The sequence below is a fragment of the Salvelinus alpinus genome, chromosome 12 (assembly GCF_045679555.1).
Source record: "Salvelinus alpinus chromosome 12, SLU_Salpinus.1, whole genome shotgun sequence".
NCBI classification, from domain to species: Eukaryota; Metazoa; Chordata; class Actinopteri; order Salmoniformes; family Salmonidae; genus Salvelinus; species Salvelinus alpinus.
Window position 1 is genome coordinate 1,335,991 of NC_092097.1, and position 25,053 is coordinate 1,361,043.

The 25,053-nt window shown below is 41.2% G+C and overlaps 1 protein-coding gene across 1 annotated transcript in view; it reads right to left on the reverse strand.

The window, feature by feature from the left end:
* The window catches only part of fer1l4 (fer-1 like family member 4), a 110,302-nt gene that overhangs the window by 64,421 nt on the left and 20,828 nt on the right, over window positions 1-25,053 (reverse strand). Inside the window, exons 13-22 of the mRNA XM_071334690.1 lie at window positions 24,442-24,625; window positions 20,540-20,726; window positions 14,718-14,990; window positions 14,425-14,528; window positions 14,136-14,244; window positions 13,668-13,860; window positions 13,411-13,531; window positions 13,195-13,295; window positions 12,821-12,908; window positions 10,798-10,914 (exon numbers count right to left, since the gene is read on the reverse strand). Of these exons, the coding sequence (XP_071190791.1) occupies window positions 10,798-10,914; window positions 12,821-12,908; window positions 13,195-13,295; window positions 13,411-13,531; window positions 13,668-13,860; window positions 14,136-14,244; window positions 14,425-14,528; window positions 14,718-14,990; window positions 20,540-20,726; window positions 24,442-24,625 (1,477 nt within the window). The remainder of the gene's footprint in view (window positions 1-10,797; window positions 10,915-12,820; window positions 12,909-13,194; window positions 13,296-13,410; window positions 13,532-13,667; window positions 13,861-14,135; window positions 14,245-14,424; window positions 14,529-14,717; window positions 14,991-20,539; window positions 20,727-24,441; window positions 24,626-25,053) is intronic.

Below are 25,053 nucleotides of genomic sequence, written 5' to 3' on the forward strand. Positions count from 1 at the left end.
GATATACACAGACCTTAAAAACTGATCTGAAACCAGACCTTTCACTATCTGTCATGGATTTCGCTGTAGAAAGAGTTCTGGGTCACCCACAGACATAATTCCAACGTTTTATGAAACTAGAAAGTGTTTTCTATCCAATAGAATTAATAATATGCATATTGTACGAGCAAGAATTGAGTACTAGGCAGTTTAATTTGGAGATGACAAAAATGCTAATTCGAAACAGCACCCCCTGTAGTTGCAAGAAGTTAAATGAGGTCTCTCCTCATTATAAATAACATGAGCACGTCGTCAGAGCGCCTCGTATGTTTGTTGTTGTTCAACGTTGTCAAACGCCGAAACTGAAACCTGTCTTACGCTGAAACCTGAACTAAAGACCTCGGTTTAAAAGCTGACAGTGTTTTTATATACTTGTATTATATTTTCAATCCTGTGGCTCTGTTGGGCTAAATTGCTGTGAGCGCTGCTATCTGTCCCGGGATCCTGTCAGATTCCATATAAGGGGAGAGATGCGAAAGCCCAGCTAGCCTAACTGGCTCGGCGGTCTCAAATGGAAGCCGCTATTGAACGTTTCCATTGTTGCAGGAGCTGTGTTTACTTTGCTTTGTTCCGGGACAATGTGGACCGCGTTGACTTTCAATGTAGCAACTGCTTGGAGGACGACAGGAGCAAAGTAGCTAATCTTAGCAAGCAAGTAGAAAACCTACATAAGCTACTGGGGAACCCACGCCCACCTACTTTTTATTTTTCTTCCACCCAAGTAGCCGGACGCCGCTCTGGTCTGGTGGAAGTTTTGCAGCCGTGACGGCTCTCCACAGCTGACTGGCCAGTGCTAGGCAGAGTTCCATCCCGAAGGGGTCTCCTCCTTCCCTGGAGAACAGAGCTGATCTCGACCCAACCAACCAGCCATGGAGGTATGTCACACGCCATGGAAGTCGAAGAAGGCGTCCTCTGGCAACAGGGCTCTCCATGGAGATGTTGACACAGACCAGAAACAGCTTTGCCGCGCTGGATCCAGAGGTTCCGGCGCCTTCGTCCTTGGTGGCTTCCCAATCAAGATCGGATCCGGAGGTACCTGCGTCTTCGTCCTCAGTTCTGTCTCCCTCTCCGTTGGCTTCTACCGCGGGTTCAGATCCTCGGAGCTCCCAGCCTCACCAGACCGTGAGGCTGCCTGAGAGATCGGCCCATTCAATGATGAGAAACATCTCGGTCCCCAAGGCAAAAACCCGGTGCTACCCAGGAGCATGAGTACAGGACATAACAAGGATGCTTCCGACTGTTCTATCACAGATGATGGAAGCTGACACTGTCATAGTTCATGTGGGGTCAAACGACATCAGGAGGGCTAGTTCAAAACAGTTGAAAATTGATTTTGTCCCTGATTGAGTCTGTAATACCAACATGTTTCAAGCAGACGACCATAGTCCCTGTGCCCAAGAACACAAAGGCAACCTGCCTAAATGACTACAGACCTGTAGCACTTACGTCCGTAGCCATGAAGTGATTTGAAAGGTTGGTAATGGCTCACATCAACACTATTAGACCCATCCAATTTGCATACCGCCCAAACAGATCAACAGGTGATGCAATCTCTATTGCACTCCACACTGCCCTTTCCCACCTGAACAAAAGCTTATCTGAGAATGCTATTCATTGACTATAGCTCAGCAACCAACACCATAGTACCCTCAAAGTTCATCACTAAGCTAAGGATCCTGGGACTAAACACCTCCCTCTGCAACTGGATCCTGGACTTCCTGACGGGCCGCTCCCAGCTGGTGAGGGTAGGTAGCAACACATCTGCCACGCTGATCCTCAACACTGGAGCTCCCCAGGGGTGCGTGCTCAGTCCCCTCCTGTACTCCCTGTTCACCCACGACTGCACGGCCAGGCACGACTCCAACACCATCATTAAGTTTGCAGACGACACAACAGTGTCTGATCACCGACAACGATGAGACAACCTATAGGGAGGAGGTCAGAGACCTTGCCGGGTGGTGCCAGAATAACAACCTATCCCTCAACATAACCAAGACAAAGGAGATGATTGTGGACTACAGGAAAAGGAGGACCAAGCACGCCCCCATTCTCATCGACGGGGCTGTAGTGGAGCAGGTTGAGAGCATCAAGTTCCTTGGTGTCCACATCACCAACACACTGTCATGGTCCAAACACACCAAGACAGTCGTGAAGAGGGCACGACAAAGCCTATTCCCCCTCAGGATACTAAAAAGATTTGTAATGGGTCCTGAGATCCTCAAAAGGTTCTACAGCTGCAACATCGAGAGCATCCTGACTGGTTGCATCACTGCCTGGTACAGCAATTGCTGACCGCAATACACTACAGAGGGTAGTGCGTACGGCCCAGTACATCACTGGGGCTAAGCTGCCTGCCATCCAGGACCTCTACACCAGGCGGTGTCAGAGGAAGGCCCTAAAAATTGTCAAAGATCCAAGCCACCCCTTCAAAGACTGTTCTCTCTAATACCGCATGGCAAGCGGTACCGGAGTGCCAAGTCTAGGACAAAAACGCTTCTCAACATTTTTTACCCCCATGCCATAAGATTCCTGAACAGGTAATCAAATGGCTATCCGGACTATTTGCATTGTGTGCCCCCCCCAACCCCTCTTTTTACGCTGCTGCTACTCTCTGTTTATCACACATGCATAGTCACTTTAACTATACATTCATGTACATACTACCTCAATTGGGCCGACCAACCAGTGCTCCCGCACATTGGCTAACCGGGCTATCTGCATTGTGTCCCGCCACCCACCACCCCCTCTTTTATGCTTCTGCTACTCTCTGTTCATTATTATGCATAGTCACTTTAACCACATACTACCTCAATCAGCCTGACTAACCAGTGTCTGTATGAAGCCTCACTACTTTTATAGCCTCGCTACTGTATATAGCCTGTCTTTTTACTGTTGTTTTATTTCTTTACTTACCTATTGTTCACCTAATACCTTTTTTTGCACTATTGGTTAGAGCCTGTAAGTAAGCAGTTCACTGTAAGGTTGTATTCGGCGCACATGACAAATAAACGTTGATTTCATTTGATTTAAAGAACTGATTTTAGAATTAATAGTCTCCAAAAGTATTTTTTTATTTTTTATTTTAATGCAAATGGTCCAGTACCATCGTTGGGCCGCGGGTGTGAAAGATTCAGTAGACTGCTGACATTACACACCTGACTAAAAGACTACTGTTGCTCTGCTGGAGTCACTTTTGCTGATAAATTTGACACCTTCTGGAAACAGACGATTCTCTCCAGGAATGATGGAGTCCATCCAAATCATCTTGGCTCCTGTACTCTGTCCACGCATTTCAAGGCTGCGTTGAAACAATGACTGGTAAATGATCCAAGACCAGCTCAGTTAATCCCTACCACTGTGACAATGAGTCGTCATAATGCTGCATCAAATGTACATGATCTTAGGGGCAATTGCAAACACCATGTAAGTAATTTAATTTATGTACCCCTAATTGCACCGAATACATCTGTTTATCCTACAGCTATTGTAAGCAGTAATCATGAGTCTATAAACCAGAGATACACTGTTAGCACTGAGGCGGTGTGCAATAGTAGGAAGACCACTTGATGCAGCTCACCCTGCACTATCGGCTCCAATGTAAATACCATGAGTAGGTCTACTTCTGATAAGCTTCTCAGTAAAGCAATAAAAACAATCAAGCAACCCAGTAAAGTGCTAAAAATAGCCCTTTGGGTTAGGGGGCAGTATTTTGACGTCTGAATGACAAGCGTGCCCAAAGTAAACTGCATGTTACTCAGGCCCAGGAGCTAGGATATGCATATAATAGGATAGAAAACACTCTAAAGTTTCTAAAACTGTTAAAATAATGTCTGTGAGTATAACAGAACTGATATGGCAGGCAAAAACCATCCAGGAAAAAACAATAATAATTCAGCCCACCACTGATTCCAATGGCTGTCATTTTTAATATGAAGGGAAAACCTCCCAGATTGCAATTCCTAGGGCTTCCACTAGAGGTCAACAGTCTTTAGAAAGAGTTTCAGGCTTGTTTTTGGAAAAATTTGCTAGAATTTGTAGTTTTTCTAAGTGGCTCCCATTTTGGCTGTAGTGTTTTCACGCGCATGGATGAGAGCGCGTACTTTGTTGATTATCTCCGGTAAAGACAATAACGAGTCTCCGTCTTAAGTTTGATCGCTATTTCTGACTTTCGTGGCGCACCTGCCTGGTTGGAAAATGTTTTAAATGCTTTTGTTTGCTGAGTGCTGTCCTCAGATAATCGTATGGTGTGCTTTCGCCGTAAAGCCTTTTTGAAATATGACACAGCGGCTGGATTAACAAGAAGTTACCCTTTTTTTCTGATGTATGACACTTGTATTTTGATGAATGTTAAATATGACTATTTCTGAAATTTGAATTTTACGCTTTGCAATTTCACCAGATGTTGTCGAGGTGGGTCGCTAGCGCCACGTCTAGCCCAAAGAGGTTTTTAACATATGTAGCCTATAAAACAAGGTCCATGAAGTCAATAACTTGCTTGTAACTGATGACATTCATATTCTGACTATCTCTGAAACTTACTTACAGTAGATAATACCTTTGACGATACAGTGGTAGCAATACATGGTTAAGACATCTACCGAAAAGACAGATATGTCAACGGAGGCGGCGTTGCGTTCTATATTCAGAACCACATCCTGTAAAGATTACAGACGATCTAATGTTAAATACTGTTGAAGTAATATGGCTACAGGTTAATCTGCCTCACCAAAAGCCCATTCTTGTGGGAAGCTGCTATAGACCACCAAGTGCTAACAGTCAGTATCTGGATAATATGTGTGAAATACTTGATAATGTATGTGATATCAACAGAGAAGTATATTTTATGGGTGCTTTAAATAGACTGGCTATCATCAAGCTGCCCACTCAGGAAAAAACTTTAAACTCTAACCAGTGCCTGCAACCTGGATTAGGTTGTCAGTCACCCTACCAGGGTATTTACAAACAGCACAGGAATGAAATCAACATGTTTTGATCACATCTCTACTAATGTTACAGATATTTGCTTAAAAGCAGTATCCAGACCCATAGAATGTAGTGATCACAATATAGTAGCCATATATAGGAAAACCAAAGTTCCAAAGGCTGGGCCTAATATAGTGTATAAGAGGTCATACAATAAGTTTTGTAGTGATTCGTATGTTGTTGTGTGTAATGAGGAGCAACCAGACGCTGCACTTGACACATTTATGAAACTACTTATTCCAGTTACTAATAAGCACACACCCATTAAGAAAATGACTGTAAAACGGTTAAATCCCCTTGGATTGATGAGGACTTGAAAAATGGTATGGTTGAGAGAGACGAGGCAAAAGGTATGGCAATTAGGTCTGGCAGCCTAACTGATTGGCAACCATACTGCAAATTAAGAAATCATGTGACTAAACTAAATAAAAATAAACTACAATATGAAACAAAGATAAATTATATAAAGAATGATAGTAAAAAGCTTTAGGGAACCTTAAATGAAATTTTAGGAAAAAAGGCCAACTCGGCTGCTTCATTCATTAAATCAGATGGCTCATTCATCACAAAGCCTACATGCTATTACAAACTCATGACTTTGTCATTGGCAAGATAAGCAAACGTAGGGATGACATGCCAGCAACAAATGCTGACACTACACATCCAAGTATATCGGACCAAATTATGAAAGACAAGAATTGTACTTCTGAATTCCGTAAAGTCAGTGTGGAAGAGGTGAGAAAATGAATGGTGTCTATCAACATTGACAAGCCACCGGGGTCTGACAATCTAGATAGAATATTGCTGAGGATAATAGCAGACGATATTGCCACTCATATTTGCCACAGCTTCAATTTATGCCAACTAGAGAACATGTGCCCTCAGGCCTGGAGAGAAGCTAAAGTCATTCCGCTACCCAAGAATAGTAAAGCCCCCTTTACTGGCTCAAAAAGCCGACCAATCAGCCTGTTACCAACCCTTAGTAAACTTCTGGAAAAAATTGTGTTCAACCAGATACAATGCTATTTCACAGTAAACAAATTGACAACAGAATATCAGCATGCTTGTAGGGAAGGACATTCATCAAGCACAGCACTTACACAAATGACTGATGATTGGCTGAGAGAAATTGATGATAAAATCATTGCGGGAGCTGTCTTGTTAGACTTCATTGCCGCTTTTGACATTATTGATCATAGTCTGCTGCTGGAAAAACTTGTGTTATGGCTTTACACCCACCGCTGGAATGTGGATAACAAGTTACTTGTTTAACAGAACACAGAGGGTGTTCTTTAATGGAAGCTTATCAAATATAATCAAGTTAGAATCAGGAATTCCCCAGGGTAGCTGTTTAGGCTCCTTGCTTTTTTCAATTTTTACTAACGACATGCCACTAACTTTGAGTAAAGCCAGAGTTTCTATGTATGATGATGACTCAGCACTATACACGTCAGCTACTACAGCGACTGAAATGTCTGCAGCACTCAACAAAGAGCTGCAGTTAGTTTCAGAGTGGGTGGCAAGGAATAAGTTAGCCCTAAATATTTCTATAACTAAAAGCATTGGAACAAAACACTCACTAAACCCTAAACCCTTTTGTTCCAAATCAACATTTGGAACAAAACACTCACTAAACCCTAAACCTCAACTAAATTGTGTAATAAATCATGTGGAAATTGAGCAAGTTGAGATGACTAAACTGCCTGGAGTAACACTAGATTGTAAACTGTCATGGTCAAAACATATTGATGCAGTAGTAGCTAAAATGGGGAGAAGTCTGTCAATAATAAAGCGATGCTCTGCCTTCTTAACAACACTATCAACAAGGTAGGTCCTACAGGCTCTAGTTTTTAATTTTGCTGGACCTCAGGAAGGTCTGCTTTGGCAGCAGCTAATGGGGATCAATAGTAAATACAAATACAAATACACTAGTGACCGTATCCCCCGCTCATCCCGCAAAGGCAGAGGTGGTGCTAACATTTATGACAGCAAATGTCAATTTACGAGAAAAAAAAATGACTGCGTTTTTGTCTTTTGAGCTTCTAGTCATGGAATATATGCAGCCTACTAGGCCATATACAGCATTCCTCACTGAGTTCCCTGAATTCCTTTCGGACTTTGTAGTCATGGCAGATAATTTTGATGACTTCAATATTCACATGAAAAAGTCCACAGACCCACTCCAAAAAGCTATTGGAGCCATCATCATCGGACAAAACCCACTGTCTCCAAATCTACGCATTGCCACATTCAAACCCTGGATCTAGTGTTGTCCCATGGAATAAATATTGTGGATCTAAATGTTTTTCCTCATAACCCTGGACCACCATTTTATTAATTTTGAAATCGTAACAAATAATCTGCTCTGACCCCCAACCAAGGAATATCAAAAGTTGCGCTATAAATTATTGGACAAGCCAAAGATTCCAAGACGGCCTTCCAGACTCCCTCCACCTACCCAAGGACGTCAGAGTATAAACATATGTTAACTTCTTATGGCTGCAGGGGCAGTATTGAGTAGCTTGGATGAAAGGTGCACAGAGGTGCCCAGAGTAAACGGCCTGCTACTAAGTCCCAGTTGCTAATATATGCATATTAATAGTATATTTGGATAGAAAACACTCTGACGTTTCTAAAATTGTTTGAATGATGTCTGTGAGTATAACAGAACTCATATGGCAGGCAAAAACCTGAGAAAAAATTCAACCAGGAAGTGGGAAATCTGAGGTTGGTCATTTTTCAACTCATTCCCTATTGAAGATACAGTGGGATATGGGTCATGTTGCACTTCCTAAGGCTTCCACTAGATGTCAACAGTCTATAGAACCTTGTCTGATGCTTCTACTGCAAAGTGGATTGGGCCGAATGAGAGGGGAATGAGTCAGAGGTCTGGCAGAATGCTTTGAGCTCGTGACGCTCGTTCATGTGAGAGCGAGCTCTGTGCCATTTGCTTTTCTGAAGATTAAGGAATTCTCTGGTTGGAACATTATTGAAGATTTATGTTAAAAACATCCTAAAGATGGATTCCATACATCGTTTGACATGTTTCTACGGACTGTAACGGAACTTTTTGACATTTCGTCTGCTCCTAATGAACGCGCTTCGTGACTTTGGATTTGTTTACAAAACGCGCTAACAAAAGTAGCTATTTGGACATAAATGATGGACATTATCGAACAAAACAAACATTTATTGTGGAACTGGGATTCCTGGGAGTGCTTTCTGATGAAGATCATCAAAGGTAAGTGAATGTTTATAATGTTATTTCTGACTTCTGTTGACTGCACAATATGGCGGAAATCTTTTGTCTTGATTGGGCTCTGAGCGCCGACCTCAGATTATTGCATGGTTTGCTTTTTCCGTAAAGCTTTTAAAAAAAATCTGACACAGCGGTTGCATTAAGGAGAAGTGGATCTTAAATTCCATGTATAACACGTGTATCTTTGATCAATGTTTATTATGAGTATTTCTGGAAATTGATGTGGCTCTCTGCAAAATCACCGGATGTTTTTGGAACTACTGAACATAACGCGCCAATGTATAAAAAGAGATTTGTTGATATAAATATGAACGTTACCGAACAAAACATACATGTATTGTGTAACATGAAGTCCTATGAGTGTCATCTGTTGAAGATCATCAAAGGTTAGTGATTCATTTTATCTCTATTTCTGTTTTTTGTGACTCCTGTCTTTGGCTGGAAGAATGGCTGTGTTTTTCTGTGATTTGACGGTGACCTAACATAATCGTTTGTGGTGCTTTCGCTGTAAAGCCTTTTTGAAATCGGACACTGTGGTGGGATTAACAACAAGATTACCTTTAAAATTGTATAAGATACGTGTATGTTTGAGGAATTTGAATTATAAGATTTCTGTTGTTTGAATTGGGTGCCCTGCACTTTCACTGGCTGTTGTCATATCGATCCTGTTATCGATCCCCATATTGATCCCGCAGCCATAAGAAGTTAATTGAAATGCATTCCAGGTGACTACCTCATGAAGCTGGTTGAGAGAATGCCAAGAGTGTGCAATGATGTCATCAAGGCAAAAGGTGGCTATTTGAAGAATCTCAAATATAAAATATATTTTGATTTGTTTCACACTTTTTTGGTTACTACATGATTCCATATGTGTTATTTCATAGTTTTGATGTCTTCACTATAATTCTACAATGTAGAAAATAGTCAAAATAAAGAAAAACCCTTGAATGAGTATGAGTTCTAAAACTTTTGACCGGTAGTGTAAATACAAAATTATGTGGAGTGATGTAAAGCCCGCCGCCATTGGACTCTGGAACAGGGGAAACACGTTCTCTGAAGTGATGAATCACGCTTCACCATCTGGCAGTCCGACTGACGAATCTGGGTTTGGCGGATGCCAGGAGAACGATACCTGCCTAAATTTATAGAGCCAACTATAACGTTTGGTGGAGGAGGAATAATGGTCTGGGGCTGTTTTTCATGGTTTGGGCTAGGCCCCTTAGTTCCATTGAAGGGAAATCACTACAGCATACAATGACATTCTAGACGAGTCTGTGCTTCCAACTTTGTGGCAACAGTTTGGGGAAGGCCCTTCCCTGTTTCAGCATGACAATGCCACTGTGCACAAAGCAAGGTCCATACAGAAATTGTTTGTTGAAATCTGTGTGGAAGAACTTGACTGGCCTGCACAGAGGCCTGACCTCAACTCCATCGAACACCTTTGGGATGAATTGGTACACCGACTGCGAGCCAGGTCTAATCGCCCAACATCAAGTGCCCGACCTCACTAACATTCTTGTGGCTGAATGGAAGCAAGTCCCCGCAGCAATGTTCCAACATCTAGTGGAAAGCCATCCCAGAAGAGTGGAGACAATTATAGCAGCAAAGGGGGCACCAACTCTTTATTAATACACATGATTTTGGAATGAGATGTTTGACGAGCAGGTGTCCACATACCTTTGGTCATGTAGTGTCTCTCTTCGATTTGGTGCTACCATATATACCTACACGTAACCTATGATCATAAGACACATGCCTCCATATTGTCCCTAGAATTTCTAAGCAAACAGCTGGAGGCAGGGCTGTCTCCTGTAGAGCTACATTTTTTATGGAATGCTCTACCTATCCAGGTGAAATACGCAGACTCGGTCTCGACCTTTAAGTCTTTACCGAAGACTCATCTCTTCAGTAAGTCCTATGATTGAGTGTAGTCTGGTCCAGGGGTGCGAAGGTGAATGGCAAGTGGGTTGAGTCACTGACGTGATCTTCCTGTCCGGTTTTGTGCCCCCTCGGGCCCACGAGAATTTTGTGGGCTATACTCAGCCTTGTCTCAGGGTAGTAAGTTGGTGGTCTGTTGATATCCTTTTAGTGGTGTGGAGGCTGCGCTTTGGCAAAGTGGGTGGGGTTATATCCTGCCTGGATGGCCCTATCCGGGGGGTATTGTCAAACTCAGTGTCCACAGACCCCCCCTGTGTCTCAGCCTCCAGTATCTATGCTGCAATAGTCTATGTGCCGGTGGGCTAGGGTCAGTCTATTCTATTTGGTGAAATTGTACTGTCTTATCTGGTGTCCTGTGTGAACTTAAGTATGCTCTTAATTCTCCCATTTCTCTCTCTTTCTCTCCCCTCCCAGAGGACCTGAGCATTAGGACCATGCCTCAGGACTATCTGGCCTAATTACTCCTGGCTGTCCCCTTTGTGGCATCTGCTGATGTAAAAAGGGCTTCATAAATACATTTGTTTGAATTCGATTGAAAGACCCAATCCCACCCCTGCAAAGCCCTCGCTTTGACTCACTTCTTTCGTCAGGAGTTGTAGCCTCTTTAGGATCCTCTTGGTGTCTGTCAGTCTTTCCTTCACTGTACGTCTGGTCACCTTCCGCTTCACTCGCAGAGACTGCTTGGCTAGGACAATCTGAGGAAAGATATGTATATATTTACATTAAAAAAAGCTAAAACAGTACAACATACAGTGGGGCAAAAAAGTATTTAGTCAGCAACCAATTGTGCAAGTTTTCCCACTTAAAAAGATGAGAGAGGCCTGTAATTTTCATCATAGGTACACTTCAACTATGACAGACAAAATTAGAAAAAGAAATCCAGAAAATCACATTGTAGGATTTTTTATGAATTTATTTGCAAATTATGATGGAAAATAAGTATTTGGTCAATAACAAAAGTTTATCTCAATACTTTGTTATATACCCTTTGTTGGCAATGACAGAGGTCAAACGCTTTCTGTAAGTCTTCACAAGGTTTTCACACACTGTTGCTGGTATTTTGGCCCATTCCTCCATGCAGATCTCCTCTAGAGCAGTGATGTTTTGGGGCTGTTGCTGGGCAACACGGACTTTCAACTCCCTCCAAAGATTTTCTATGGGGTTGAGATCTGGAGACTGGCTAGGCCACTCCAGGACCTTGAAATGCTTCTTACGAAGCCACTCCTTCGTTGCCCGGGCGGTGTGTTTGGGATCATTGTCATGCTGAAAGACCCAGCCACGTTTCATCTTCAATGCCCTTGCTGATGGAAGGAGGTTTTCACTCAGAATCTCACGATACATGGCCCCATTCATTCTGTCCTTTACACGGATCAGTCGTCCTGGTCCCTTTGCAGAAAAACAGCCCCAAAGCATGATGTTTCCACCCCCATGCTTCACAGTAGGTATGGTGTTCTTTGGATGCAACTCAGCATTCTTTGTCCTCCAAACACGACGAGTTGAGTTTTTACCAAAAAGTTCTATTTTGGTTTCATCTGACCATATGACATTCTCCCAATCTTCTTCTGGATCATCCAAATGCTCTCTAGCAAACTTCAGACGGGCCTGGACATGTACTGGCTTAAGCAGGGGGACACGTCTGGCACTGCAGGATTTGAGTCCCTGGCGGCGTAGTGTGTTACTGATGGTAGGCTTTGTTACTTTGGTCCCAGGTCTCTGCAGGTCATTCACTAGGTCCCCCCGTGTGGTTCTGGGATTTTTGCTCACCGTTCTTGTGATCATTTTAACCCCACGGGGTGAGATCTTGCGTGGAGCCCCAGATCGAGGGAGATTATCAGTGGTCTTGTATATCTTCCATTTCCTAATAATTGCTCCCACAGTTGATTTATTCAAACCAAGCTGCTTACCTATTGCAGATTCAGTCTTCCCAGCCTGGTGCAGGTCTACAATTTTGTTTCTGGTGTCCTTTGACAGCTCTTTGGTCTTGGCCATAGTGGAGTTTGGAGTGTGACTGTTTGAGGTTGTGGACAGGTGTCTTTTATACTGATAACAAGTTCAAACAGGTGCCATTAATACAGGTAACGAGTGGAGGACAGAGGAGCCTCTTAAAGAAAGTCTGTTTACAGGTCTGTGAGAGCCAGAAATCTTGCTTGTTTGTAGGTGACCAAATACTTATTTTCCACCATAATTTGCAAATAAATTCATTAAAAATCCTACAATGTGATTTTCTGGATTTTTCTTCTCATTTTGTCTGTCATAGTTGAAGTGTACCTATGATGAAAATTACAGGCCTCTCTCATCTTTTTAAGTGGGAGAACTTGCACAATTGGTGGCTGACTAAATACTTTTTTGCCCCACTGTATAACATTATCACACCACTACATATCTACAATACAAAATGCATAATAACGCCATACAACAATATTACAATGTACGTGTGTGTAGAGTGCGTATGCATGTGTCTGTACCTGTGTATGTCTCTTCATAGATACCATATCACAGGATAGAAACATAGTATCAATATAATCCGTGAGAATTGTGTTTGTAATGTGGATTGAGATAATAACGGATGAGATTAGTGGCTCATGTTTTTGCCTCACTCACAATGTTCTTCTTGATAAACTCCTTGCGGAATTTGTCCAGGTTGTTGCGCTTCGCCGGTGTCTTCCTATCTGAGTTGGAGTTGTACTGCCTTCAGGGCAGGGAGAGACATGGTCATTTTTATTATTAAATAGTTTTATTTATTTTACCTTTATTTTACCAGATAAGCTGACTGAGAACACATTCTCATATAAAGCAACGACCTGGGGAATAGTTACAGGGGAGAGGAGGGGGGGATGAATGAGCCAATTGTCAGCTGGGGATGATTGGTAAACATTTAAAAGCATCATGGTAACCTACTGTAAGCAATTGACTAAAATGGTACAGGTTGTCCACTTGTTGTTTCCAAATGCTGAGATGGTATTGTGGCAACTCACTTGCAACTCGTGACAAACTCCAAAAGCACCTCCCCTAAGCGCTCCTTTGCATTGCTCCTTGGTCTCTTTAGAAGTTTCTCCACCTCATCAATGCCATATTCCTAATGAAGAGGGAACAGCCCTCAACATCAGTATCTTTGCGGCTTCCAGGGAACCGATGGAGATCAGGTCACAAGTTAAGCACAGGTTACAGTATTTAGATCTGAGATCACTTACCAGCCTATCAGCCATCTTTTGCAGCCAGTTGACATTGTGGTAACGGAAGCAGTGGTCCTCGAAATGGGTCCACAGAAACATACAAGGCTTCTCATATACCATCGGGACACAGCTAAATGATCTGTAAATGTAAAAAATAAAAAAATAAAAAAAATAAGATTTACACTGCCCTGGTATCTATCTGGAAGATGGCTGGGGTGCATCCATTGTTAGTTTGTCTGTTGATATTTTATCAGATGAATAAGACTTTGAGTTACCTGTCATACTCAGTAAACTGTGGTCTTCTCGGAGCAGTGATAGAACTGTCCTGTGACCCAGGGCTTGGAATATCCTCCCTCTCCAGTTCATCTTCTGATGATTCCAACAGAGACTGTCTCTCACTGCTTAGATCCTCTCTGCTCTGACTCTTCTTTGGATTCACTACCACCTCTGCTGCCTTACCGTAGTTCCCTGTTCACATCCAAAAATACACAACACACAGAATATATCTCAGTGAAAAGACCTTGACAAAATCCATGTTTGATAGAAAAACAATTATGGGCACTGAAAAGTGAACCTGTATTGCAACACTTCAAGGTGGATGTAACTGCACCCCCCGTGGCAGATTTCAGTAATGTATTTCATTACATAGGTTATAGTTAGATGATTGCTAATTAACTTGGCACTAATCCCAGCAATGTCTAGTTTCTTATCTTGAATAAGTGGGCAAAATGTCACAGTATTACCAATGGACAACTCAAAGGTCACTGGCTTGCTTCCAATGATGGGATCAATCATGGTCACTTCAAAGAGGGATGCGAACAGCAAAAATCCTTCCTTTTCTCCAAAGAAATTCTGTAAGACAAAATAAGACAAGTTGTCAAATACACCAGGTAGTCTCCTGTAACAAGAACACAAGAAGAGGGGTCTTAAGTACTCAAACTTAAATAATCAGGCACTAATAATGCAGCAAATGGTATGCCAGAGTGGGTTTATTATCGTGTTAGGTTTCTGGGGGATGTAGGCGGTGCTGACCTCAGGCAAGGGATGAATCTCCTCCATCTCCACAGTCACAGCCCCGGGTACCTCTGTACCTGCCTCCTCAGACTCCTCTGCAGGCCCCCCCGGGCCTGGTGCTGCTACACATCACACCAACAACAACAAATCACCAAAGCTTGCAGAACAACCCATCCCTTCCCATACTTAGCCTTTAACTGATGGCACCGCACTATACCATAAAACAACATCACACAGACCAACTAACAACATACTAAACTGCAATCCAAAATACAACAACCATTGTAACTTGTACAATAACTGTTTGCTACCTTCTTGCTTCTTTTCCTTGGACTTCCGGCTCTTCTTCTTGAGGGAGAGCTTGCCAAGGGCGCTCCTGACACCGGCTGTGGCCTTGCTGTTCTCCCCTGCAGCAGTGTTGGGGGAGGAGTAGACCTCCACACTGAGAGACAGCAGCATGCGGCCCCGGTAGAAGATGCCCTCGCTCAGACCTTCGTTCAGAACCTGGTGGATGTCGCCCAGGGCAGAGTTCTGAGGGGAGCCGTACAGGTTGATCCAGGACGGGCCAAAGGTGGGGTTGAACCCTGGAGAGGATGGAAAGGATGAACCCAGGGAGACCACACCAGAGAGAGGGGAATGATAATGTCATTACTGAGAGATACAGTATAATTGACAGATGGATGTTTACATCAAATTTGTAATAGACAGGACCAAAGACGGTAACACCTCCTACAAATACCATCTCCATCATGCATTATAAGTGCATTAATGTTATGAGCTATGCATAATGCAATATAATACACAGCATAATAATTCCGTTATGTAATTTTATCATACTGCATTATGAACAGGCAAAATTTTGCCTAATTAACATTGTGATACATATTTGTTGAGGAAGAGGGTGGAATGTGAATATATCCCTTGATTATAATTTTTATAAGGCATTATGACAGTACATATTGTATTATACATGGGTGGAAATGGGGGGGGGCGGGTTCTGGGAGTGAAATCCCAGGGAGAACCCTGGGAAATCATTTTGACATGCAAAAAGAAATGGGAATTCTACATTGAATTCAATTAGTGAAATAATTTTGATTCGTAAGAATTGGTTCCCAGAGTATTTTTTTTCTCCATTTCCACCCCTGATTATACATCTTTATCCGCAGTTATAAACACCCGTGTTGTGCATGCATAGCATTATGCAGATTACAATATAAATGTGCATTATAAAGAAGTTATTATAAGGTAAGTGTTACTTGAGACAATTCCTATATTTTTATAGTAAATCCCTTCCCCCAAGAAAAACCTTTATCATTCTGTCGATAGTAGCTTTGGACCGCAAAATGGATCTTGACAGGACATTGAGCTTAGATGTATCATAGTTGTGCGAAGCTCCAGTGCCTGGCGTCTGAAATCAATACAGACCTAAAGTATACCGTTTCCCCCAAAAAATGTTTCCTGTCAACAAAGGCATATTCATAATCTCCAAGAACAATACTTACCACCAGGCAACATGTTCAACTCTGACTCATTAGATACATTTAGATTATATAAATCGTATCAAAACATGCTTAGTACTGTTAGAAAGGTAAGAACCATGGGATTCTGTCACCCACAACTTGACTATTACAGAGCCAGAGCAACAGCAGGCAAAGAAAAGCTATTTATTATTTATTTTTTTTACATTTTTGTCACCATGTTGGGGAATTTTTTGTTGTTGAAAGTCTAGGTTTTAAATAAAATATCTCACTAATTTAGGGTGACCACATTTAAAATACCCAAATGGGGGACAACAGGATGATATTGTGGGACATTCGTGGGCCAGTGTATCCAACATGAATAATTTTTAGAAGCAGCACTCCCCCTGTTGGAAGATGCATAAAACGCATACATATATTGCAACGTCTGCCTATGCCCAAACATAGTAAAAAAAATTATTTAAAATAATAAGACATCCTCAAACCCCAAATAAGGCATACCTAATTTCAAAATGATAATTCTTCACGTTTTACTGTGAAACATCCAAGCTACATCTGCATGCCAATCATTTGATCTCAATCATTTTTATGGGAATATGCATTTAGATCTTCTTGGAATTACTGTTTTGTAAGCCAATTAGAGCAGATGGCGTTAACAAACTATATAGCCTTTATGTATTTTGTTTAAATTAAAGCACATTCTGCCTAGTGGCGCACACTGCTGAGTTTTGGACGCATGCAAATAATTTTTGGACTATACGGCTAACCATCCTAAAATATAATTAGAAACGAGGTGGTGTTTTTGATGTAACAGTAAGGCTATGCTATTATATCTGATTCTGTTATGTAGAACACTTATAATCATTATGTGATCTTCCAAGACATTGATTCAGCTTTGATCTAACTTTACTAAATGAGCACCATTGTGAGGGTGCAGTGCGCTCCAGGAGCATCACACCCCTGTTCCTGCTACACCAAACAAGCTAATTGATGAGCACCAAGTACTACTATTTTGCCTTGCGCAAAATTTGGTGATACAGAAACGAGAGACCACGTGTGGCTGTTTTATGAAAATCTGGGAATATTTAGCCAAGGAAATATTTTTGGTTGGTCTCAGGGAATGTAAAACAGTTAGGAATGGAGACGTTCGAAATGGGATTGAGTAAAGTAGCAGCAAATAGGTTGAATGAGCAACTAATGAGCATGGAGAGCCTCACAAGTTTGACAAAATTAACTTGTCTTTCAGTCTAAATGTACTTACGTTGGTAGCTCTTAGTCAGAAGTAACTGTCCTTTCCAAATTTTGCTGGAATTTCAACCTGGACTCAGGGTTAGGTAACATAGTAAACCAAATGTAGTAACCAAAAAAGTGTTAAACAAATCAAAATATATGATATATTTGAGATTCGTCAAAGTAGCCACCCTTTGTTTTGATGACAGCTTTGCACACTCTTGGCATTTTCTCAACCAGCTTCATGAGGAAGCCGGAATGCATTTCGATTAACAGGTGTGCCTTGTTAATTTGTGGAATTCCTTTCCTTAATGCGTTAGAGCCAATCAGTTGTGTTGTGACCAGGTAGGGGTGGTATACAGATGATAGTCCTATTTGGTAAAAGACCAAGTCCATATTATGGCAAGAACAGCTCAAATATGCAAAGAGAAACGACAGTCCATCATTACTTTAACACATAAAGGTCAGTCAATACGGAAAATTTCAAGAACTTTGTGCAGTTTAAAAAAACGTAAAACGCTATGAAGAAACTGGCTCTGGGAAGTCCCAGAGTTACCTCTGCTGCAGAGGATAAGTTCATTAGAGTTAACTGCACCTCAGACTGCAGTCAAAATAAATGCTTCACAGAGTTCAAGTAACAGACACATCTCAACATCAACTGTTCAGAGACTGCATGAAGCAGGCCTTCATGGTCGAATTGCTGCAAAGAAACAACTAATAAAGGACACCAATAAGAAGAAGAGACTTGCTTGGGCCAAGAAACACGAGCAATGGACATTAGACCGGTGGAAATCTGTCCTTTGGTCTGATGATTCTAAATTTGAGGATTTTGGTTCCAACCGCGGTGTCTTTGTGAGACGCAGAGTAGATGAACAGATGATCTCCGCATGTGTAGTTCCCACCGTGAGGCATGGAGGAGGAGGTGTGAAGATTTAGGGGTGCTTTGCTGAGGACACTGGGTGATTTATTTACAATTCAAGGCACACTTAACCAGCATGGCTACCACAGCATTCTGCAGCGATACGCCATCCCATCTGGTTTGCGCTTATTCGGACTTACATTATTTTTTTTTTCAACAGGACAATGACCCAACCCACCTCCACGCTGCGTAAGGGCTATTTGACCAAGAAGGAGAGTAATAGAGTGCTGCATCAGATGACCTGGCCTTCACATCATCCGACCTCAACCCAATTGAGATGATTTGGGATGAGTTGGACTGTAGAGTGAATGAAAAGCAGCCTAAACAAGTGCTCAGCATATGTGGGAACTCCTTCAAGACTGTTGGAAAAGCATTCCTCGTGAAGCTGGTTGAGAGAATGCCAAGAGTGTGCAAAGCTGTCATTAAGGCAAAGGGTGGCTACTTTGAAGAATCTCAAATCTAATATATATTTTGATTTGTTTAACAATTTTTTTGTTACTACATGATTCCATATGTGTTATTTCATAGTTTTGATGTCTTCACTATTATTCTACAATGTAGAAAATAGTTTTTTTTAAATAAAGAAAAATCCTGGAATGAGTAGGTGTGTCTAAACTTTTGACTGGTACTGTATATATTTTCATAATGAGACAGGTTGAAATGTCTGACTTAATTACCAACCTGGACTCAGGGGTAAATGTAACATAGTAAAAGTAAATCTAAGGCATAAAGAGACAGGTTGGAATGTCTGACTTAAATACAATGTATTCATTTTGCGGATGTCCATCAACCATTTCATCTGACATGTTATGAATTACAATTTGTACGATATGTTACGAATTGCAATTTATACAATATGTACCATTCTCTAAGGCCTGGCCACCTTGGTTACTGTTGCAACCTCGGTCAACATTATCCCGGGAAGCCCATATCCCCAAAAGAAAAAAAATAATAATACGAAATAAGGTTTTGAAGTGTCTGCCCTATATCTAGGAGATCTAAGAAAGTTCAGGTAATATTTTTGCTTTTTTGGACACATATTTACCTCCAGACTTTCATTCCTTTCTATGTGTTACCTTCAGATGAGTCTTGTGACACTTGTGGGGGTCGTAGAGCCAAACCGTTCGGATGTTAAGGTCGTTTTTGTGAGAAGACCGATTTTCGGGATGTCTCATGGTCTGACAATCACTGCTCTAGCTCAGCCACCTTCCACCGCAGGCGCAAGGACGACATAGGCGGATGCGGTGGATTGCCAATGGAAAAACCCTGACATCTCTAGCTTAAATTGACGGATTTTGATTGGGATTTTTTAAATGTTACTTAGATTGATGTACGGGTGGATTTTAAATGAAGGATTTTAATTGAAGGTTGTAGTGTGGCTAGCCACTGGATGGCTCTGAATGCACTGTCAGCATGCAGCCAAAGTTACTAACCACTTTTGGAGCTAACTGGGACTCTCAAATTGTATCCTAATGTCAACAGCAGATAAAAGTTGTATTCATAACATGAATAACTTAGCTAATATACTTTATTTTTTATAAGTTATATTAACTGGCTAGCTAGCTAGTGTTAGCAGCATTGGGTGGTCAATAAGACTGAGAGCTAGCTAACCAGCTGAGCTAGCAAACAATGTAACAAAAGTATAATTTCGGATTCTAAAAAATATTCCAGGGATATTTCAGGAATCCCAGTAGCATGTACCCCTGGTGCACTGTTTAATTATTTAGCCATTTAAACAATTCGTTTTTGGATGAAAATTAATTTTTGCAATGCCCTCAATGGCTTCCATGCGTTTAAAATGTAAGCTTGTCCAAGGTGTCGGACTCAACAACAGTTGATTGGTTGCCACAAATTCTGGGGCGCGGCTTAGCAAAGGGTAAATTACTATTCTAAAAGGATTGTCGATTTTTTTTAAGAGGGAAAAAAGTGACATCTTTTAACTCATGGTGGCGCTCTAAACATGTACAGTTCCCATAGGTGTAGGGCTTGTACAACGAGCCATGCCTTAATCTTTCGTAGTACAAGAATGACAGTACATAGAAGAAAAGCTGATGTAATCACTGATGTAATCAGATCTCATGTCTAATTCCCAGTGCGTCCACTAACCGCAGTAGCAGATCACATCACATGACTAAAATGTAAATGTAAAATCACATGACGTGACTTTGCCAATTGAAACCAGATGTGTCTGGTTTGATCTGGTTTGGGTAGCGAACTGAACTGATTTTCAAGCCTGTCAATTTAAAACTGCCTGGTGGGAAGTATTGTTCCTAGAGATTATGGATATGCCTTTGTTGAAGGGATTTTTGGGGGGATGAAACCGTTCACACTTTAGGTCTGTATTGATTTCGGACGGCAGGCACTGTCACCTCACGCAACTAGGATCCATCTAAGCCCAAAGTCCCATCAATATCCTAGTTGTGGTCAGGATCCAACTTGTGGTAAGAAGCTATGGCGATAGTAGTCTGCTAAAAAGAGAGTTTAGGTCTTCTGCTGCAGACGCTACCATTTCTGTTGGGGTTGGAGATTTGCTGCATGTCAAGAAAGTGTGTCCCCACTGCCACATCGCCAATGTTGGCATCATCCAGGATCTGCACTTTGATTCGCCGGGCAAGGGGAGGAAACTGCTCGATGAAAGAGATCTGCTCATTCCACTCAGGAGTGTTGGTGTTGGACTCCACTGACGTCTCACCCTTTAATAAAAAGCAGTATTTCTCAATTGAAGCAGTCCATTGATACATTCACATACTGTAGGTCTTACAATTAAATTATAAAAATCAGGCTAGTTTCATTTTAGATAAAGGTTAATTATTTGATTTTAAAAAAACTCCCAAAATCCGGAGAGCGGTTTAGTGCTATTGTAATCCTATCCCTAGTCTTACAGTACATCAAGAGAAGGAATGCAGTAAAGGAAATATAGGGTTGTGCCATGATGTGAATGAGGTGACAAGGCAGCCACAGTGACACACTCCATTTGTTTGGAAACAGGGGTGTGTTTGCCATTACCTTACCAGCAAAGGCAGAGTGTACTGTACAAATAAAGGGACCACAACCCAGTAAACAAATAGTGGATGTATTGTAAGAGTGAGTGTTGTTGGGAGTTGAGTCATAGAAACACAAGCATATCACAGGGAGGACATAGATGGCGTGTATGACACCAGGCGGGTAGAGTTGAGAGGAACTCAAATAAGGAAGAGACATCCCATATTAAAAAATATTACAGTTTAGTATATAATACTGCTGTACTTACTAGAGAAGTATGTAGTATACTGTAGAATACTATACTACACACTGTAGTGTCCCTCGTTCATGTGTAGTACTTACTATTGACACATTGGATCCTGGTCTGCTTAAGTGTGCAACGCCCATCAATGTTGGCTCGATAACCCACATTTTTAAATTAACATTGTTGTCAAGAAATATTCCAAAAGTATGGAAATCAGCTCGTGCTGAGACTCCATTATGTTTAATTAGGCATTCCAGTTAAGAACAAATTCTTATTTACAATGAAAGCCTACCCCGGCCAAACCCTAATCCGGACGACGCTGGGCCAATTGTGCGCAGCCCTATGGGACTCCCAATCATGGGAGTGATACGGTTGTGATACAGCCTGGAATAGAACCAGGGTCTATAGTGACGCCTCTAGCACTGAGATGCAGTGCCTTAGACTGCTGCGCCACTCGGGGCCCTAATTATAGCCCCATTTAAGGCTTCGTTGTCTAGCTAAGATTCTTGAATCCTTGGTATATGTACAACTTTTCTCTTTTCTATCTGAGAAATGTATTTTGAATGTAAACCAATCAGGGTTTAGGCCTAGGCATAGCACTATTACAGCAATCACTTTAGTTGTTAATGATCTTGTCAATGATTTAGACACTAAAATGAAATGTGCTGCTTTGTTTGTGGACCTGTCAAAATCTTTTGATACTATTGAACATTTTATTAAATAAGTTGTCCTCGATAGGCCTGAGCTCTGACGCCTGTTCATGGTTTCATGATTATCTTAGTGACAGATCTCACGCCATCGTGATTGATGGGGTTAAAGGAAAACTCCACCCAAAAACAATATCTTTCTATTTCTTTAGAAAACGTGATTGCTGACAAGCAAAACATTCTTGGGGACTATGTCAACAATGGACTAATGAAACAAATACCAAAAGATCGTTTTGGGTGGAATTTTCCTTTAAGTCCGAATTTCTTGAAGTACGTAAAGGTGTTTCGTGGGGTTGAAACTAGAACTTCTTCTTTTCATTTTTGATATAAATGCTATTGGTCAATCAAAATGTAATTTAATCTATATGCAGATGATACTATTATGTACGCAATTTACCCAACTGCTGACCTGGCTGTGGCAAGACTACAGTCTGATTTTTCAGTTGTAGGAAGTCCTTACTGATTTAAAACTCGTACTTAATACGTGCAAAACAAATACGTTGTTTTCAAGTTCATGTAAGATTGTCTCAGCTGGATTACATCTTTACTCATCGGATGGTTCTTTAATCGAACGAGTCCCTGCATACAAATGCCTTGGTATGTAGAATGACAATGATTTATTGTTTAAAAAACATACGACTGAGCTTGTTTTAGAAACTAAGATTTAATTTTTTTTTTTTTTTTTTTTTTTTTTTTTAAACAGGAACAGATGTTGTCTCTCTCTAGTCAGCAGGAAGCAGATTGTGCAGTCAATCTTTCTACCTGGTCTTGATTATGGTGATACTATTTATCATAGTGCAGCTGCTTTTAATTGTAAACCCTTGGATGCCGTTTTATCACAAGAGACAGTTGTAGCCTAGTGGTTAGAGCGTTGGGCCAGTAACCGAAAGGCTGTTAGATCGAATCCCCGAGCTGACAAGGTAAAAATCTGTCGTTCTGCCCCTGAACAAGGCAGTTAACCCACTGTTCCTAGGCCGTCATTGTAAATAAGAATTTGTTCTTAACTGACTTGCCTAGTTAAATAAAAAAATGTAATAAAAAAATGACACCCTGTCAAAATAAAGGTTAAATAAAAAATACAAAAAAAAAACTATAGAATGTTGCAGTATATTGTAGAATATCCACACAAAACAATCACTGCAGTATATACTACAGTAATGTCCAAAACCTACTTACAGGTTATAGAAAATGTGCTATTTTAGTATTTCTCCAGTAGGTTTCCTGAAGGAGAAAGCCTCCACTTCTATGTCACATATAATAAAACACTACAGTAAATACTAGATTATGCTACAGTCTGCAAAAACACTACATTACACAATAGTACAGTTCTTTTATTTATTTATTTTATTATTTATACTATAGTTAACTGTAAATACTACAGTATACTACAAAAACACTACATTACACTATAGTATATACTACAGTTCTTTTATTTATTTATTTTATTTATTATTTATACTATAGTTTACTGTTAACTGTTAACTGTAAATACTACAGTATACTACAAAAACACTACATTAATTACTATAGTATATATTGCAGTTTTCTTTTATTTATTTATACTACAGTAAAGTCAGCAAAAACACTACAGTACAGCAAAAACACTACAGTGAATACTACAGTACTTAAATGCAGGGCCCATCTGCAAAATAGGCCATGACTCCCTGGTTAAATAAAGGTTAAAAAAAAATTGTATACTACACTAATGACTGAATACACAAAACCAACAAAACCATTTAATAGACTATTTGTTATATGAATGCAACCGAAATTGATTTGATATACCTTATTTCTAGCATATATCCAACAGATTTGGGTCAATTCCATTTAAATTCAGTCAAATCAGGAAGTCAATTTTCCTCATGACGAAAATGGAATTGGAATTTCAGTTTACTTCCTGAATTGACTGAATTTAAATGGAATTGATCAAAACCTTTTTTTTTTTTTTTATTATTATTTTTTTAATTTTATCCCATTTTCTCCCCAATTTTCGTGGTATCCAATCGCTAGTAATTACTACCTTGTCTCATCGCTACAACTCCCGTACGGGCTCGGGAGAGACGAAGGTCGAAAGCCATGCGTCCTCCGAAGCACAACCCAACCAGCCGTACTGCTTCTTAACACAGCGCGCCTCCAACCCGGAAGCCAGCCGCACCAATGTGTCGGAGGAAACACCGTGTACCTGGCCCCCTTGGTTGGCGCGCACTGCGCCCGGCCCGCCACAGGAGTCGCTGGAGCGCGATGAGACAAGGATATCCCTACCGGCCAAACCCTCCCTACCCCGGACGACGCTATGCCAATTGTGCGTCGCCCCACGGACCTCCCGGTCGCGGCCGGCTGCGACAGAGCCTGGGCGCGAACCCAGAGACTCTGGTGGCGCAGTTAGCACTGCGATGCAGTGCCCTAGACCACTGCGCCACCCGGGAGGCGATCAAAACCTTGTTATTCAAAATCTAAAAGAACCTGCACCTGTACCTGTTGGCCTGCGAATGTGACCTGCACGTAAGGGTCAATGAAGACCTTCTTGTCCCCCATCATCTTAGAGAAGCTACCCAGGAAGCCAGCACTCATACTGGGTAAACCTTCTGCCTTGTAGATCTTCACCAGGAACTTAGCCCAGGGCCTCTCCATTGGCATTCTCTTGGGCAAGAGCAGGTTCCTACACAGAGAGGAAAGCAACATGAGCCCAATTTCAATTCAAATCAATACAACTTAACTTATCCTCTCAGAGGCAATTAAGAAAGGCAAATCCAGGAATAGTGAGCAGTTATAGCTTTCCTGCATCAATATTTTGTTGTTGTTGAATGAATGAACAATACGGGCAGAAGGAAAATAAAATGGGAAATCAGACAATGAATTCAAAATAAACACAGCAAAAAAATAAACATCCCTATTTCAGGACCCTGTCTTTCAAAGATAATTCGTAAAAATCTGAATAACTTCACAGATCTTCATTGTAAAGGGTTTAACACTGTTTCCCATGCTTGTTCAATGAACCATAAACAATTAATTTACATGCACCTGTGGAACGGTCGTTAAGACACTAACAGCTTACAGACGGTAGGCAATTAAGGTTACAGTTGTGAA